Source organism: Cetorhinus maximus, chromosome 15 (assembly GCF_964194155.1).
Source record: "Cetorhinus maximus chromosome 15, sCetMax3.hap1.1, whole genome shotgun sequence".
NCBI classification, from domain to species: Eukaryota; Metazoa; Chordata; class Chondrichthyes; order Lamniformes; family Cetorhinidae; genus Cetorhinus; species Cetorhinus maximus.
Window position 1 is genome coordinate 85,647,865 of NC_135893.1, and position 16,497 is coordinate 85,664,361.

At 40.4% G+C, this 16,497-nt stretch overlaps 2 protein-coding genes across 4 annotated transcripts in view; one reads left to right on the forward strand and one right to left on the reverse strand.

Annotated features, from left to right (window-relative positions):
* The window catches only part of eif2ak1 (eukaryotic translation initiation factor 2-alpha kinase 1), a 36,186-nt gene extending 24,053 nt beyond the window's left edge, over window positions 1-12,133 (forward strand). Inside the window, exons 12-15 of one of the 2 annotated variants that reach the window (XM_078558858.1) lie at window positions 5,086-5,206; window positions 8,087-8,166; window positions 10,559-10,792; window positions 11,688-12,133. In XM_078558858.1, the coding sequence (XP_078414984.1) occupies window positions 5,086-5,206; window positions 8,087-8,166; window positions 10,559-10,792; window positions 11,688-11,840 (588 nt within the window). In that variant the 3' untranslated portion in view covers window positions 11,841-12,133. The remainder of the gene's footprint in view (window positions 1-5,085; window positions 5,207-8,086; window positions 8,167-10,558; window positions 10,793-11,687) is intronic. The other variant, XM_078558859.1, reaches the window with a different exon arrangement.
* Window positions 12,134-13,355: 1,222 nt separating this feature from the next.
* Window positions 13,356-16,497, reverse strand: part of aimp2 (aminoacyl tRNA synthetase complex interacting multifunctional protein 2) — an 89,569-nt gene continuing 86,427 nt past the window's right edge. For both annotated transcript variants that reach the window (XM_078558872.1, XM_078558873.1), the window contains 2 exons: window positions 15,044-15,275; window positions 13,356-13,905 (listed from right to left, as the gene is read on the reverse strand). In XM_078558872.1, the coding sequence (XP_078414998.1) occupies window positions 13,523-13,905; window positions 15,044-15,275 (615 nt within the window). In that variant the 3' untranslated portion in view covers window positions 13,356-13,522. The remainder of the gene's footprint in view (window positions 13,906-15,043; window positions 15,276-16,497) is intronic.

Here is a 16,497-nt window from a genome sequence, read left to right on the forward strand (position 1 = left end):
GAACTCAGCCCGGCATTCGCACATTTTTAGAAGGTTCTTCAGCAGTGATTTTATACAAAATGACTTCAGGATCAGAACATTCCCTGCTCATGCATTCTTCATGGAACTGATTTGTGGAAAAACTGGTTGTTGTCGCTTACATGTGATCAGATTGAGAGTCTTGCAGACTCTCTTCTTGCTTTGATGTCTGGGAAAGGTTTCCTGTTAGGAGGCAGCGGTTGGAACTGTGCAATTTTGATTTGTTTAGGGTTGCGAACGGTAACAGATTGTGACATCACAATTTTTGCGTTCTGTTTGGAATTTGGATTGCAATGTTACACTCTTGAGTTGTTTTTGGAATTGACAGGCGACCTGATACTATTGAACTGATCACATCAAGTAACACAGTGTCGGCCGTATTTGTCATTGCAAATACCCATTTAAATATCGAATATGTCCATCCTATACCCCCTGCGCCCCCACACCAACTAACTGCATAACACAAATTATTTTTTCAGCTGAGAAAACAGTAAAAAAGAGCTTCAGTATATTTTTATCACCTTCTGATGTCTGATCTGTTTCGTTACATAAGAAATAGGAGCAGGAGTAGGCTACCCAGCCCCTCAAGCCTGCCCCGCCATTCAATAAGATCATGGCTGATCGTACCAGCTTCTAATAGCCCTCAGCTCCCCGATGTTTAAAAAATCTATCTACCTCCTTTTTAAATACTTTCAGTGATCTAGCTTCCACAACTCTCAGAGGTAGAGAATTCCAGGCATTCACTACCCTCTGAGAGAAGAAATTCCTTCTCATCTCAGTTTTAAATGAGTGTCCCCTTATTCTGTAACTATGTCCCCTAGTTCGAGATTCCCCCACTAGTGGAAACATCTTCTCAACATCTCCCCTGTCAAGCCCCTTCAGAATCTTGTACGTTTCAGTAAGATCACCCTCATTCTTCTAAACTCTAATGAATAAAGGCCTAACCTGTTTGATAAGTCAACCCTTCATCCCAGGAATTAGCCTAGCGAATCTCTTTTGAACTGCCTCCAATGCCAATATACCCTTTCTTAAACATGGGGAGCAAAATTGTACACAGTACTCCTGGTGTGGCCTCACCTGTACAGTTGTAACAAGACTTCCCTATTTTTACACTCCAATCCCCTAGCAATACAGGCCAAAATTCCAATTGCCTTCTTAATTACTTGCTGCACCTGCATGCTAACTTTTTGTGTTTCACGCACAAGAACACCCAGATCCCTCTGTGCTGCACTTTTTTGGAGTCTCTCTCCATTTAAATAATAGGCTGCCTTTTGATTCTTTCTCCCAAAGTGCATGACCTCACACTTTCCTACACTAAACTCCATCTGCCAAGTCTTTGCTCACTCACTCAACCTATCTATATCCCCTTGCAGATTCCTTACATCCTCATCACAACATGCCCTCCCACCTATTTTTGTATCATCAGCAAATTTGGATACATTACACTCTGCCCCCTCCTCCAAGTCTTTAACATAGATAGTAAATAACTAAGGCCCTAGGACTGATCTTTGTGGCACTCCACTCGTTATGTCTTTCCAACCTGAAAAAGACTCATTAATCCCAACACTCTATCTCCTGTGTGTTAACCAATCCTCAATCCATGCTAATACATTACTTCCAATACCATGAGCTCCTATCTTGTGCAATAACCTTTTATGTGGCACCTTATCGAATGCCTTCTGGAAATCCAAATACACTACATCTACCAGTTCCCCTTTATCAACTCTGCTTGTTATATCCTCAAAGAACTCTAGCAAATTCGTCAAACATGATTTCCCTTTCACAAAACCACGTTGACTCTGTTTGATTGCATTAAGCTTTTCTAAATGTCCTGCTATTTATTCCTTAATAATGGACTCTTGTATTTTCCCAATGACAGATGTTAGGCTGACTGGCCTATAGTTTCCTGGTTTTTGGCTCCCTACCTTCTTGAGCAGGGGCGCCACATTAGCGGATTTTCAATCTGCTGGGATCCTCCCGGAATCCAGTGAGTTCTGGAATATTTCGACCAATGCCTCCACCATCTCTGCAGCCACTTCCTTTACAACTCTTGGATGCAGGCCATCAGGTCCTGGCAACTTGTCTGCCTTTAGTCCCATTAGTTTGTCTAATACTTTGTCCCTTGTGATAGAGACTGTTACAAGATCTTTCCTCCCATTAGCTCCTTGGTTAAGTGATGTCTTTGGGATGTTTATAGTGTCCTCCATCGTGAAGGCCGATGCAAAATATTGGTTTAAATTATCTGCCACTTCTCTGTTACCCGTTATCAATTCTCCAGTCGCATCCTCCAAGGGTCCCACGCTCACTTTAGCCGCTCTCTTTTTATATACCCATAGGAGCTCTTGCTGTTTGTTTTTATATTTCTTGCTGATTTATTTTCATAATCAATTTTCTCCCTCTTTATTAGCTTTTTAGTCATCCGCTGCTGGTTCCTTAAAAAAAATTCCCAATCCTCCGGCCTACCACTAGTTTTTGCCATTTTGTATGCCTTAGTTTTTGATGGGATATTCTCCTTGACCACCTTTATTAACCACGGGTGGTTCATTGTTCTCATCGAGTCCTTCTTTTTGACCGGGATAAATTTTTGCTGAGCGTTATGAAATATCTGATTAAATGTCTGCCATTACTCATCCACTGACCTTCCCTTTAGCCTATTTTCCTAGCCCGCTTTAGACAACTCTTTCTTCATAACTCTGTAATTGCCCTTATATAAGTTGAGGACACTGGTTTGAGACCCAAGTTGCTTGCCCTCAAACTGAATTTGAAATTCTACCATGTTGTGATCGCTACCCCCTAGACGATCCTTAACTATGATACCTCTTTATTAATCCCACCTCATTACACATTACTAGATCTAAAATAGCCTGTTCCCAGGTAGGTTCTGCAATGTATTGCTCTAAGAAACAATCCCTGATGCACTTTACAAATTCGTCTTCCATGTTACCCCTGCCAGTCTTATTTGTCCAGTCAATATGTGGATTAAAATCACCCATGACAATTGTAGCACATTTCTTACATGCCTCCATTATTTCTCAATTCATACTTTGTCCTACAGTGAAGCAACTCTTCGGGGGCCTATAGATGACTTACACCCATGACTTCTTTCCCTTGCTATTCCTTATTTTCACCCAAACTGATTCCACATCATGATCGATTGATTACACCAAATCATTACTCACCACTGTACTAATGCCTTCCTTTATTAACAAAGCTACCGCACCTCCTTTTCCTTTTTGCCTATTTTTCCGGAATGTCGAATACCCATGAATATTGAGTTCCCAGTCTTGGTCACCCTGCAACCACATCTCTGTAATAGCTATCAAGTCATATTCATTTATTTCTCTTTGTGCTATCAGCTCATCTATCTTGTTACAAATGCTGCGTGCATTAAGCTAAAAAGCCTTAAGCTTTGACTTTTTACCATTATTACTCATTCTGGTTCTAATTTCTGCTGCACTCTTCTGCTTATATTTTCTACCTCTTCTTGTAATATTTTGATTATCGTTTGCTTCTTCACTACCCTGCACCTCTGCTCTTTCATTTCTTTTTGATTTTTTAAACTTACCTTCAATTGAACCCTCACCCCCACTAATTAGTTTAAAGTCCTAGTTAGACGATTCGCCAGGACACTGGTCCCAGCATGGTTCAAATGAAGCCCATCCCAACAGAACAGCTCTCTCCTTCCCCAATGCTGGTGCCAGTGCCCCATGAATCGGAACCCATTTTTCCCAGACTAATCTTTGAGCCACGCATTTACCTCTCTTTCTTACCCTACGCCAATTTGTACGTGGCTCAGGTAGTAATCCGGAAATTATTACCTTCGTGGTTCTGCTTTTTAATTTAGCCCTGAGCTGCTCGTAGTCCCTCTGCAGAACCTCCTTCCTAGTCCTACCTATGTCATTGGTACCTACGTGGGCCACGACAACCGGATCCTTCCCCTCCAAGTTCCTCTCCAGCCCAGAAGAGATGTCCTTAACCTCAGCACCAGGTAGGCAACACAGCCTTCGGGACTCTGTCTTTGCTGCAGAGAACAGTATCTATTCCCCTATGCTATCTCCTTTTACTACTACATTTCTCTTTTCTCCCCCCACTTGAATGGCACTCTGTTCCATGGTGCTGTGGTCAGTTTGGTCATCCTCTGTGCAGTCTGTGCCCTCGTCCACACCGGGAGCAAGAACCTCATACCTACTGGACAAGGACACTGGCTGAGGCTCCTCCATAGCTAAATTCTGGATCCCCATACCTGCCTCACTCGCAGTCACACTCTCCTGTCCCTGGACCACTGTCCAAATTTGATGTAATTAATCTAAGGGGTATGACTGTCTCCTGAAACAGTGTCCAGGTAACTCTCCCCCTCCCTGATGTGTCGCAGTATTCGCAGCTCGGACTCCAGTTCATCAACTCTGAGCCGAAGTTCCTTGAGCAGCCAATGCTTGCTGTAGATGTGGCCACCATGGATTGCACTGGCATCCACCAGCGCCCACCTACTACAGCTGTAACACATCATCTGTCCAGCCATCTCTATTCTATTTAATTAATTAATTTGGATTTTAAAAGTGAATTTCCTATCTGTACGCTTCAGCTGTAATAACGTCTCCTGATTTAAACCACTTGGCCAATCAAAAGAGACACGGAAGAGATACCCACCAATCACCTACCTGTTTTCCTTTGACGTCACACTTTGGCTCTGACAGGGTGGAAACTGGTTGAAGGGGCTCTCTGCCGCTGGTTTTTATCTCCTGCCGCTGCTGCCCTTGTCAGGCAGGTCTGCTCTCCATGTACTGGGCCTCCCTCTCTGCCGCTGGTTTTTATCTCCCGCTGTCGCTGCCCTTCTCATGCAGGTCTGTTCTCCGTGTGCTGTAACAGTAATTATATAATAGATTCTTGTAGCACAGAGGAGGACATTCCAATAGCTCTTTAAAAGAATCACCACAGACATGCTGGGTCAAATGGTCTCCACCTGTGCTGTAAGATTCTACAATACCTGGCTACGTGGCATGAAAGCTACTTAGTTCATGATTAAGACATGCTATAAGTAAGCTACACTCACAATGTGCTCTCTTTAAGCCAAGGAACATTTTTCTCCATGGCTCTGACTACCATGTTCGGATTGGGGATTTTGGACTGGCATGCAGTGACATCATTGCCGAGACTTCTGATCAATGGCCAGCACCAACCACAGTAACTGGTGAGTATTAGAGGTCACAGCCATGTCTACACCGGTGAAAAACTTTCGCTTTCCCTTCCACGTGGAGAACAAACCATAAAGCAAGAGACAGTCTTTCTCCCTGCAGATTAACATTTACAGCACTTAACTTACAACTTTCTGATGTGTGACTGCTGTTGAAACTTAATTATACAAAGTTTTTAAACTGGATTTTTAAATTTTTTTGAAATTTCAGGTATTTTGTCCCAATTTACAGACAGACCTGCATTTTGTTACAATCTCAGTAGAGACCGGTAACTTTTAAAAGGAAATTCAAACTCCCTGTTATTAACTGAAAGAATTGGGCCACGAGATTTCACAATTTGAACAAAAAACTTTTACTGTATAAGAGTTAAAGAAAGCAATTACTGCTAACTTAACAAAAACAAAAAGTGCTGGAAAAACTCAGCAAGTCTGGCAGCATCTGTGGAGAGAGAAACAGAGTTAACATTTCAAGTCCAATATGACTGTTCTGCAGAACCTGCTAACTTATTCGGAACTACTAACTTAATACTGTATTTTGTAAATGCTTATAATTTTAAACTCAAAAATCTCAACAGAACATTCCTTGTTCAACTCTTATTTCCACCCAAGAGTTCTCATATACTTTACAGGATCTTGAAGGATCCTTCACTTCTCTTGGGACCAAACCAAGGTGTTACCACAGGTCTCAGGAATTCACTTTGACTCTCCTCAGTGTTCCTGCTATTTTCTACGGTTTGAGATTTCTTAGGGTCATTGCACTGGCGTCTAGCTAGGCAACACTCCAATTCTCCTTCAACGCCTCATGATTTGTGGACTCCCCAGATCAAGCATGAGTCTCACTCGCAATTCCTGCACAGTGACTTCAATTCAGAAAACATCCTTAGCTTCTGATAACCCTCTGCTATTGGTTCCAGTTGCTTTAATGCTTCCACTGCTGGCAGTCTTCTATCTTCTGACTCCAGCAACTTCCAGGCACTAACTGCATTTCTGTGAGAAATCAGAGCAAACCCCCCAAACTCCAACAGAGTCCCACTGTGTATCACCTATGTCTATAGTGACAAGGGACAGTTGGGATATCAGATGTAGATATTTAAACTAATTAAATTTACCTTCAAAACAGCCCTTTTATTCTGGGACCCACATGATGAATAATTCATATTTCTAATGGCTACATCTGCAATTTTACCAGATTCACTGGCTCCATTACAAGGCTACCACCTGTTGTTCATTGTTTTCACACCGCTAACTATAACCCCTTTAAGTAAACATGGACCATCCTTTGAATTGTAATTGTCTTAGGGGTGTTTACCAGTTTCTCAAGCCCAGGTTTTTTTCCATTTATCTTACATTTAAAAATTCAATTCTCAAAACTAAAAATTATACTCCCAAAATGTATAAATCATAAAGTTAGATATTCATAACAATCCTTTCATGACTTCAGGACATCCCAAAGCTCTTTTTCAGCCATTGAAGTACTTTTGAAGTGTAGTTACATTTGTAATGTGGGAAACATGGCAACCAATTTGTGTAACACAAATTCCCACAAACACCAATGTGATAATGATCAGATAATTTGTTTTTGTGATGTTGATTGAGGGACAGATGTTGGCCAGGACACTGGGGAGAACTCCCAGCTCTTGTTTGAATAGGGGCAGGGGATCTTTTAGATCTACCTGAGAGGGCAGAAGGAGCCTTGATTTTCTTATCCAAAAGACAGCAGATCTGACCATGAAGAACTCCCTCAGTACTGTACTGAGGTGCCAGCCTGGATCCCACTCTCTGGACTGGGATTGAACAATGGAATCAGACATTTTTTTAAGTTTTGATCAGAAACGCTGTAAAAGTCCTCAACTATGGTCAGAGGAAACATCTTCGCTGAAAGAACCGTATTCCTTTTTTAAAAATTGTGTGAGAATTTGTATTTATGTAGTACCTTATCACACACACATGCTAATGAGTTATTTTTTGAAGTGCAGTTAGTGTTGTTACGTAAGCAAACATAGCAGATAATTTGCAGAAAGCAATGTTCCACAAACAACAAGTGAATGAATAACTAGACAATCTGTTTTTGGTAATAGTGATTGAGAGAGGAAAGCTGGCCATTATACCAGGAGAATCATCAAATCTTACAAAATCATCAAATCTTACAACATTTGACCCATCATCCTGTACCGGCTCTTTTAGAGAGCTATCCAATTAGTCCCAATCTTTCCCCATGTACATTTTTAAGTATATATTCCTTTCCCTTTTGAAACTTACTATTGAATCTATTTCCAACACATTTTGAGGCAGTGCACTCCAGAACACTCTACTCTTCGAATAATTGCTGGGATCTAGGCAGAAGGTGACTCAATTTAACGTCACATCTGAAAGACGGCACCTCTGACAGTGTAGTGCTCCCACAGTGCTGCATTCCATTAGTACTACAGTGCAATGTCAATCTAAATTTTGTGTTCAAGTCTCTGGAGTGTGTCTTGAACCCATGACCTTCGGGGGCGAGAATGCTACCAACTTAATTATGGGTGAAGGAAGGAAAAATAAGGTAAAGCATCTTGTATTTTGAATTATAATTTTCGTTTCATGACCTCACTTTCCTCACTGTTCTTCAGCTGGGTGCAAATAAAATATCCCTGAGATAACTAGGCTGCTACTGTGCATTTTCATGCATTAGCTAAGCCAAGTACACTTTTGACAATTAAACCATATCAGAAAAATGGAGGGATTGCAGAGAGGAAATGGATGCAGATAGTAACTTATCCAGTTTGTGAAGATATGTGATGACGACAGTGATAAACTGACCGTTATTTTAATTGAGTTTTCTTCTTGTACTTTTGTTAAGAGCGTTACTAACTTTTCTTATTTTTTGTTTACTCCCAGATTCAAAGCATACCTCAGGAGTGGGGACTTCTCTGTATGCTTCCCCCGAGCAGCTGAGAGGCTCTTCCTACAATTTTAAGGTATGAGTGTTTTCAAAAAATGTAATCCTCATTTAATTTCCATTTTGTAATTGTGTATTCTCCAGGCCAACTTGTTAACTAATAGATATTTACAGTTGTTAAGAAAGAATGCAGGATATAATTTAAGGTGATGGAATATTTTTTCAAACGCATTAAATTAGTGGAAATCTAGAACTCTTTCCCCTCTCCTCCTCAAAATAGCTATTGAAGCTGGGGTCAGTTGAGATTTTGTTAGGTAAGGATATTAAGGGTTACAGAAGCAAGGAAGATAGATGGAGCATTATCCAGTTGAATCTTAGAACAGACTCAAAAACCTGCAAGGTTTCCTTTGTTAGAGTATCAGGTCTAAATTATTACATTAAGTCTTTGTTTCTCATTCTACTATTTGATTTCCTGTGGTGTTGCGCACAGAGTATCAAGTGTCATCTTCTGTGAAACAGGGTTGAAAGCCATGGGATAATTGAAGCAGGGTGATCAGACATAATACAATCTACATACAATCTATCCTTATCTTTACATAAAATTTTAACTTTTACATTATTACATCTAAGTAGCAAAATTTACAGGAACTTGAGAAATAGAGTTGGTTGGTTTGTAGGAGAATTTCTGCAGGCAGAGGAGCTGTGAGATGTAAAATAACAGCACCACCATTGGCTGAAAAGGGTAACTACAGCATGACATTGGCAGGTGCTATTATAAACATGGAGATACAAATTTATAATGTAATATTTGAAAAAAGTGTAATAAATTTGACAACAGGAAATAGAGGCAGAAAATGGTTTATTCATTAAATGACTACATGATACAACCTGCATAAATATAAGGCAAAAGCAAATATAAGGCTCTTGTAAAACTCGGAGAACATTTGAAAGTTATATCTTCTCCACCTCACGCTTTGCAACTATCCATCCTGGGCTTCTAACTAATATTTTTGCAATGGTTTACATCATGGATTTTAAGGTTAATCTGTGGTGTTCAAGGATATCAAATCTGCAACCACAATTTGTACTTATATAGCACCTTAACATATTAAGATGTCCCCAAGGTGTATCACAAGAGCATTAGCAAACAAAATTTGACAATGAGATATGCATAAGGACAGGTCACCAAACTTTTGGTGAAGTGGTAGGTTTTAAGGAGTATCTTAAAGGAGCAGAGAAAGGGAAAGGGCCAGAGAGTTTTAGAGAGGGAATTCCAGAGCTTATGACCCAGGCAACTAAAGGCACAACTGCCAATGCTGGAGCAATGGTAACCAAGGATGCTCAAGTGGCCAGAACTGGAGCAGTGCAGATATCTGAGGGTTTTAGGGCTGGAGATTACAGAGATATAGAGATTTGAAAACAATAATAAGAATTTTTAAATCCAGGCATTGCTGGACAGGGAGCCAGTCTAGGTCAGTGAGCATAGGAGTGGTGGGTGAACAGGACTTGGTGTGAGTTAGGACAAGGACAGCAGTGTTTTGGATGAGCTTAAGACTTAGTTCTATATCGTACCTTTTTCCCCCTGTTAAAATTGCATACATCTGTTGGTGTATAAAAATATTTTCTGCAATGATAGCCTTGTTTTCTTGATGTTCCTTCTGCAGTTAGCATAAGGGATTCCCCATGTTCACCAGACTGATTCCTGGGAGGCAGGATTGTCGTATGAGGAGAGATTGGGCCGACTAGGCCTGTGTTCACTGGAGTTTAGAGGAATGAGAGGAGATCTCATTGAAATGTATAAAACTCTGACAGGGATGGATGTACTGGATGCAGGGGTGATATTTCATCTGGCTGGGGGGTCTAGAACAAGGGGCCACAGTCTCAGGATGTGGGGTAGACCATTTAGGACCTGAGATGAGGAGAAACTTCTTCACTCAGAGGGTGGTGAACCTATGAAATTCTCTACCACAGAAAGCTGTGGAAGCCAAGTCACCGAATGTATTAAAGAAGGAAATAGATTTCTGGACGCTAAAGGCATCAAGGAGTATGGGGAGAGGGCAAGAGTATGGCGTTAAATTAGAGGATCAGCCATGATCATATTGAATGGCGGATCAGGCTCAAAGGGCCAAATGGCCTACTCCTGTTCCTATTTTCTGTGTTTCTGTGACAGGGTCAGTATTTGCAGACTATCTCCCATATAGAAAAGGTTGAAAGCCACTGGCTCTCACCATGGAGCTCCACCATTGCCAACCATGCCTACAATTGCCTGGACCCTAAGCTCTATGGTTGAAACATTCTTGATTAGATTCAATAGGTGGTTGAAGGAAAACAATGAAGGATACTGGAAGAGGATGGATAAATTTAATGGGATTTATTTGCTAACGTGGAGGGTGAACTCCAGCAGGGACTGGTTAGGGTGAATGGACTGTTTCAATGCTGTAATGTCTGTGTTTCAATCTCCACTTTTTTAGTCAGATATGTACAGCGTAGGTATCATCTTACTGGAGCTCTTCCAGCCATTCAGAACAGCGATGGAAAGGATGAAGACCCTCACAGCGCTTCGAGAATGCCACATTCCAGGGGACTTTACACACCGGTGGCCGGTGCATGCTAAATATGTTAAGATGCTAACCAGTGAAATCGCTTCCTGCAGACCAAGTGCAGATGAGATGTTGGCCAGTGAACTCTTCCATAGTTTACCTGAGGTAGGGGTGAAAAGCTTAGTTCTTTAAAGTTAGAGAGTAAGGACAGAAACTCCTCATCCAACAAAAATAAACTCCATGTCAGCATTCTTGCTTTTCTCCATAAGCACCATTGACAAATGAGGGAAGGGGATTTACAAAAATGTGATTTATAAGAATGCAGTTTTGTTGTCAAGCCATGAGTTGATCTAGAGAAATGGGCATTACCTGTTTCTCACCGGAGGAATTTAATTTCGCCTTTTGTATTTAATTAGCCATGGCTTAGTGGGTAGCTCCATCTCTTTGTAGTAAGATTGTGGGGTCAAGCCCCACTCCAGGACAACACTCCCAGTGCAGTGTTGAGAGAGTGCTACATTGTCAGAGTTGCTGTTTTTTTGGATGAAACTTCAAAATGCTCTCTCAAGTAGATGTAAAATATTCCACAGCCACTATTTAAAGAATAGGAGAGTTTTCCCTGGTGTTCTGGTCAATATTTATCCCACAACCAACATCTCAAACACATTATCTGGTCATTTATTTCATTGTGGGATCTTGCTGTGTGCCAATTAGATATTGCATTTTCTGCATTACAGCCATGACTACACTTATTATACCTAATTGGCTATAAAGCACTTTGGGGCATCCTGATGTTAAAAGCACTATAAAAATGTACATCTTTTTGGGAGCAGGGGTGTGTAGTTTAACCTGATTTATTTAGGTCAACTTTGGCCTTCGGTGAGAATTTAGCTTCACTTCATTGAAAGGAAATATAATTTACATTGAGATTCTGGGGCTGTAGCAGGATTAGTTTTGGATTGTTCAGAGCTGATGGGCTAGATAACCTCCTGTGCTGTCTTGTCTAATGCTTCGTTGATTTTCTTTATCTCTTCCCCAATAACGGCTGATATTTCACATGTAGGTAACTACATTTCAAGACAATCTCGAACAGAGAGTAGTGACCCAGGAGCAAGAAATTAAGAGCCTACAACAGAAAGTGATCAATCAAGAAGATGAAATCAGAAACCTCAAAGAAAAGATCAAATTACTGTCTGGGGAGGGGCAGCCCAGCTAGAGATCTTCATGGTTTCCTGGAGAAAATTTCTCTGTCTTTTCCGCCCGAATTAATTTTGAATGTCTCATGTACGAATGTGTTTTGTGAATGTACAAGTTTAAATTAATGAGTTGGTTATTTAAAGTGAGAAAGAACAAATATTAAATTGAGTGATATGTTATCCAGGCTTTGCTTTCATGGAAGTGCTGTGGCTCAGTGGATAGCACTCACTTGAGTCAGAAGATTGTAGGTTCAAGCCCCACTCCAGAGGGTATCAGAAGAGATGTTAAATAAAGGCCCATCTGCTCTCTCAGGTGGATGTGAAAGATTCCTTGATGCTAATCAGAGCAGGGATTTCTCCTTAGTGTCCTGGCCATGATCTATCCCTTATCAGACAACTTAACTAAAAAAAAATCCAGCTTCTTCAAATATTGTTGTTTGAGGGAGCTTGCTGTGTTTCCTATATTACAAGTGACAATATTTAAAGTGCTGAGACATCCTGAGGTGCTATATAAATGCAAGTCTTTCTCATTTCTTTATAATTAGCAGGTAGTTGTGTCCTGGACATTTCCTCTCAACCATACCAAAGACAGTAACTGGTCATTCATCTCATTGCTGTTTGTAGAATCTTACAGTTGCTGTGTTTTCCGTGACTGCATTTCAAATATAAATGCAAGTCTATTTTAAGAATTTGTAGGAAAGCAAGGGGAGTACATAGCTTCACCAAACTGACAACAGTGGTTCATGAAGGAAGCTTATGCTTACCTTCGATGGCAAGTCTTGCACACATCTGCTTATTAATTTATTCCTCTATAACACTAAAGCTGTTTCTTAAGTTTAGATTACATACATAATATGACTTTCTAACCGGTGTCTCAGTAAATGCTATCTTGCCTGATGTAAAATATATTGAAACACTTCCCCAGACTGCCCTGCAATTCATATAAACCTTAGCTGTGCAGTCACAGGGTAACAGTAGTGATCAAGCTGTTTCGGTTACCAATTTAGTGTTCAGTTACTTTACTGGCACAGAATTGTATTGTAGGAATTACTGCTCCGTGATTAACAGTCCATACTACCAGAGGAACCACAGTAATCAATAAAAGAATTGTCCTCCAGCTCAGTAACCTCGACTTCCCCCGAAATGCAAGTTGGTTATATTTTAACCCTCATACTGTTTGAAATGGTATTCAGTTTTATTTGAATGAGGTTGCATTTGAGATGTAAATTTCTGGGAGGAGCAAAAGGATCTCTGGGGCTTGGGTGTGAATGAAAGAGTGGAATTTGCGGGGTGGGGGGTGCGCGGGAGGTGGTTTGAAGAAAATCCAAATTTTTGATGTGATTTTATGGATAGTCTCTAAGTAGCCATTTTCCTGAACAATTTCTATTTGCCTGTAGTTGATAGAATGACAAACCACTTGCTCATAAAGTCAGTTCAGTTACTGGCCCATCTAATATCGCTGCTTATGTCAGGCACATGGTATAGTATAGGCTGGTATAGCAGAGGCAGAACAAACTCATTTTTAAATTCAGATGAACTAAAATGCACAACTTTAATCAAAAAAGATGCTTTTCAGTTAAAGAATGCCTTTAAAAAGATTTATTAAATGATTTAAATAGGTATTTCCTCGTGTGCAAACATTGAGTTTAAATGCACAGGTATTAGCGGCAATGGGCTAAAAGTAGTTTCAACCATAAGTGATTCAATTCAGCAACTTTAATGCTAGATTAAAACATGCTAGATTCTCACAGGATTTCACCCATCTCTGGACATTGGCTGGGAAACTGGTAATCTCTGCCTGCTTCAAGGCACAGTATAGCACAACATCAGCCAATGTCAGATCAACTCCCACAACCCAGGGGTTCTTGCTGAGGGCAGCGTTTAAGGAACGCAGCACAGCTGCCTTCTCCTTGGTGCTGCCCTTCTTCAGCTGGAAGATGGCGACATCCACCCAGTTGTCAATCAGTGTTGAGGTCACTGCATCGTATCCACGGCCAAGTAGTGCAAAAAGGAAACGGGCGACATTTCCCTCACCTTCGATAGAACACATGCTTTGGATGCTAAACTTCATCTGAGGTTTGTGCACTGCCAAAAGAGAAACAAAAGCTGTCACAAGCAGCAAGTCCATCTAAAACACAGGCAAGCCTCAAGACTTCTACATTCAGACAGCTAACACTCCCTGCACACGACAGACAGGATCAGTGCTTGGCAGCCCTCTGACCCAGATCAATGAACAACTGGTGAAGGAACAGCTGCTCCAATATTTGTGTTGCCATGAAGGCCCATTATAATATCCATCATATATTGAAAAATCAATAATCATGCTGCCAGAAGAAACTGGTAATGCACCATGAATCAAATACTGGAACATAGGAGTAAGCCATTCAGCTCTTCAAGCCTGCTCTGAAAAAAGGGTTATGTCTGGATATGCAGCATTTCCTCTCCCACCCAGCGGCTCAGATTCAAGAATATTTGAAGGGGAAATTCCTTACACGACCACCATCTCCAGGATAATCCCCAGGTAGGTAGAAGACACATTGATCCACTGTACCCCATGCCTGGTGGATAGGAGACTTTGATCCACTAGGCCCCAGGCCTGTGGGTGAAGGTACTGTCAAAGCTTAAGCCAGAATCAGCACAATCACCTAGGCTTCTTATACTGCCTCAACTGTTGGAAGATTACCCTTCTGCACCAATTTCAAACCTCTAGCAATATCCCTCCAAATGCTGCTCTGGAATAAACAGTTCATCAAAAGTCATGGCACAATTTACTTTCTTACTTCTTCTGCCATATCTCAAGATTTTACTCTTAACTCTTTGCTCACTGATCTAGGTTGTCCAGATCTTTCTGCATTATTCGACATTTGTTCATATCATTGGCCACTGCACCCACTTTTGTGCAAGATACTAAGGCCAATATTCTGTTCTCAGATGTTTATAAAAATGGCCTGCTTCAGCATAAAATTGCCCAAGTACAGATTTATAGATTTTATTTCAAATGGCTGAGCACAATCTTATTGCAATGAGCAAACCTGTGCTGATTATTTACTAAAATTAACAAAATTTGTCACCAGTTTAAGTATCTTTACGGGTGTGTGTCTAAATTTTCTATTGTACGTAATGAAGAGCTCAATTTGTTTTGCAAAATTTCTAAACTGCAAACTCCAACAATTCAGTTTGTTTTCAGGCAAGTTTCAAATACGTCCTAGTATTTTTTACTCACCATTCTTCCAGACGAGAGTGAAGCCGAGTTGATATTCCCTCCGCGAACAACAGCGGTTTCCTTCACCCAGACAATTCCAGAGTTTGGAGGGAACATTTTGCACCGAGGAGTGTACATGGACTGAGGATAGCACCTTGTATTGTTCACACAGTAAACTATGCAGGACTAATAGGGACAGCGGCACCTCAGAAGGGCTAGCATTGATAACAATGTCTCGGAGAACACCAAAACTCTAAAGTGAAGCATAATTAAAGACAATTGTGAATACAACAAGATGTACAAGTGGACAAAATAGTAGAAGGAAGCCATTCAACCCCTCAAGTCTGTTTTCAGATCATGGTGGGTCTGTACCTCAATCCATTCCCTTTGATACCTTTACCTAACAAAATCTAGCAATCTGTCTTGAAAATTCAATTGACCCAGCAATTGATTACAAGTGGAAAATTCCTTTTATTAGATTTCACTGGAGCCGAGGATACCATTATATGGACAGAAATGATTAAAGATCTGTTATGCATGTTCCTTATAGCAACAGATTTAGAGGCTCCAACTGCATAAAAGGATGTCGTTAGGCAGTGATTTTAGAGCCACTATACTGATACAAAGGCTGCTTTTATCATAATTTGTGTGGAAATGCATGTGTTAACGTGCAGGGTCCAGTGATTGGGCAGGCAGCATTAATATCAGAATCATACAGGGAAAGTTATAATGCAATGTTAAGTAGATATGTTAGGAGCAGCCACATTCTCATTTTTTTAATAAAAATGATCCATGTGTTAAACAGATTAACTGCAATAAAAGGATTATACCGAATCTTAAAGCAGAAAAAAACTGCTTGCCATATAAACATTTAGCAGAAGTTGAGCATAACTAATATCTGCACTATAGTTGGGGAGGTCAAAGTACTAAATTATAAGAAATTAAGATGTTGCAAAGTTCAGTGACTTATGCATAAATTACACATTTTACCTTTCAAACAACTACCAAAACATGGAAATTCTATGATAGTAACTATCCCACTTCAATTAAAAGCAAAGAAACAACCGTGGAGCACACAAGTGTTGGTATCTGATCTTGATAAGGGAACAAATCTTTGTGCCCTGAATGAAATCATAATCCATCAGTGATAAGGATCAGAAAAGTGGAAGTTATTGTTGACTATACAAATACTAAAATGGAAATCACAAGAGTTGAGGAAAACAACTTATACTTATTGTATAACATAAAAGCAGAATAGTAAACTGCAAATGGAGAATAGACAAAGGCATCGACATGCAGTCTTAACGTTAGTCTCAAGAGGGCAGCTTTAATTTTTAAATGGCTTCTTCAGAAAGGAAGTCGGTGTTAATGTTCCTGACCCCAAGTCAAAAGGACAAAATGAATCAGAACAATCCATTAAGCTAGGTGTTGCAACTTAGTAAACAGCTATACTCAGCTATCATATATAGGGTACT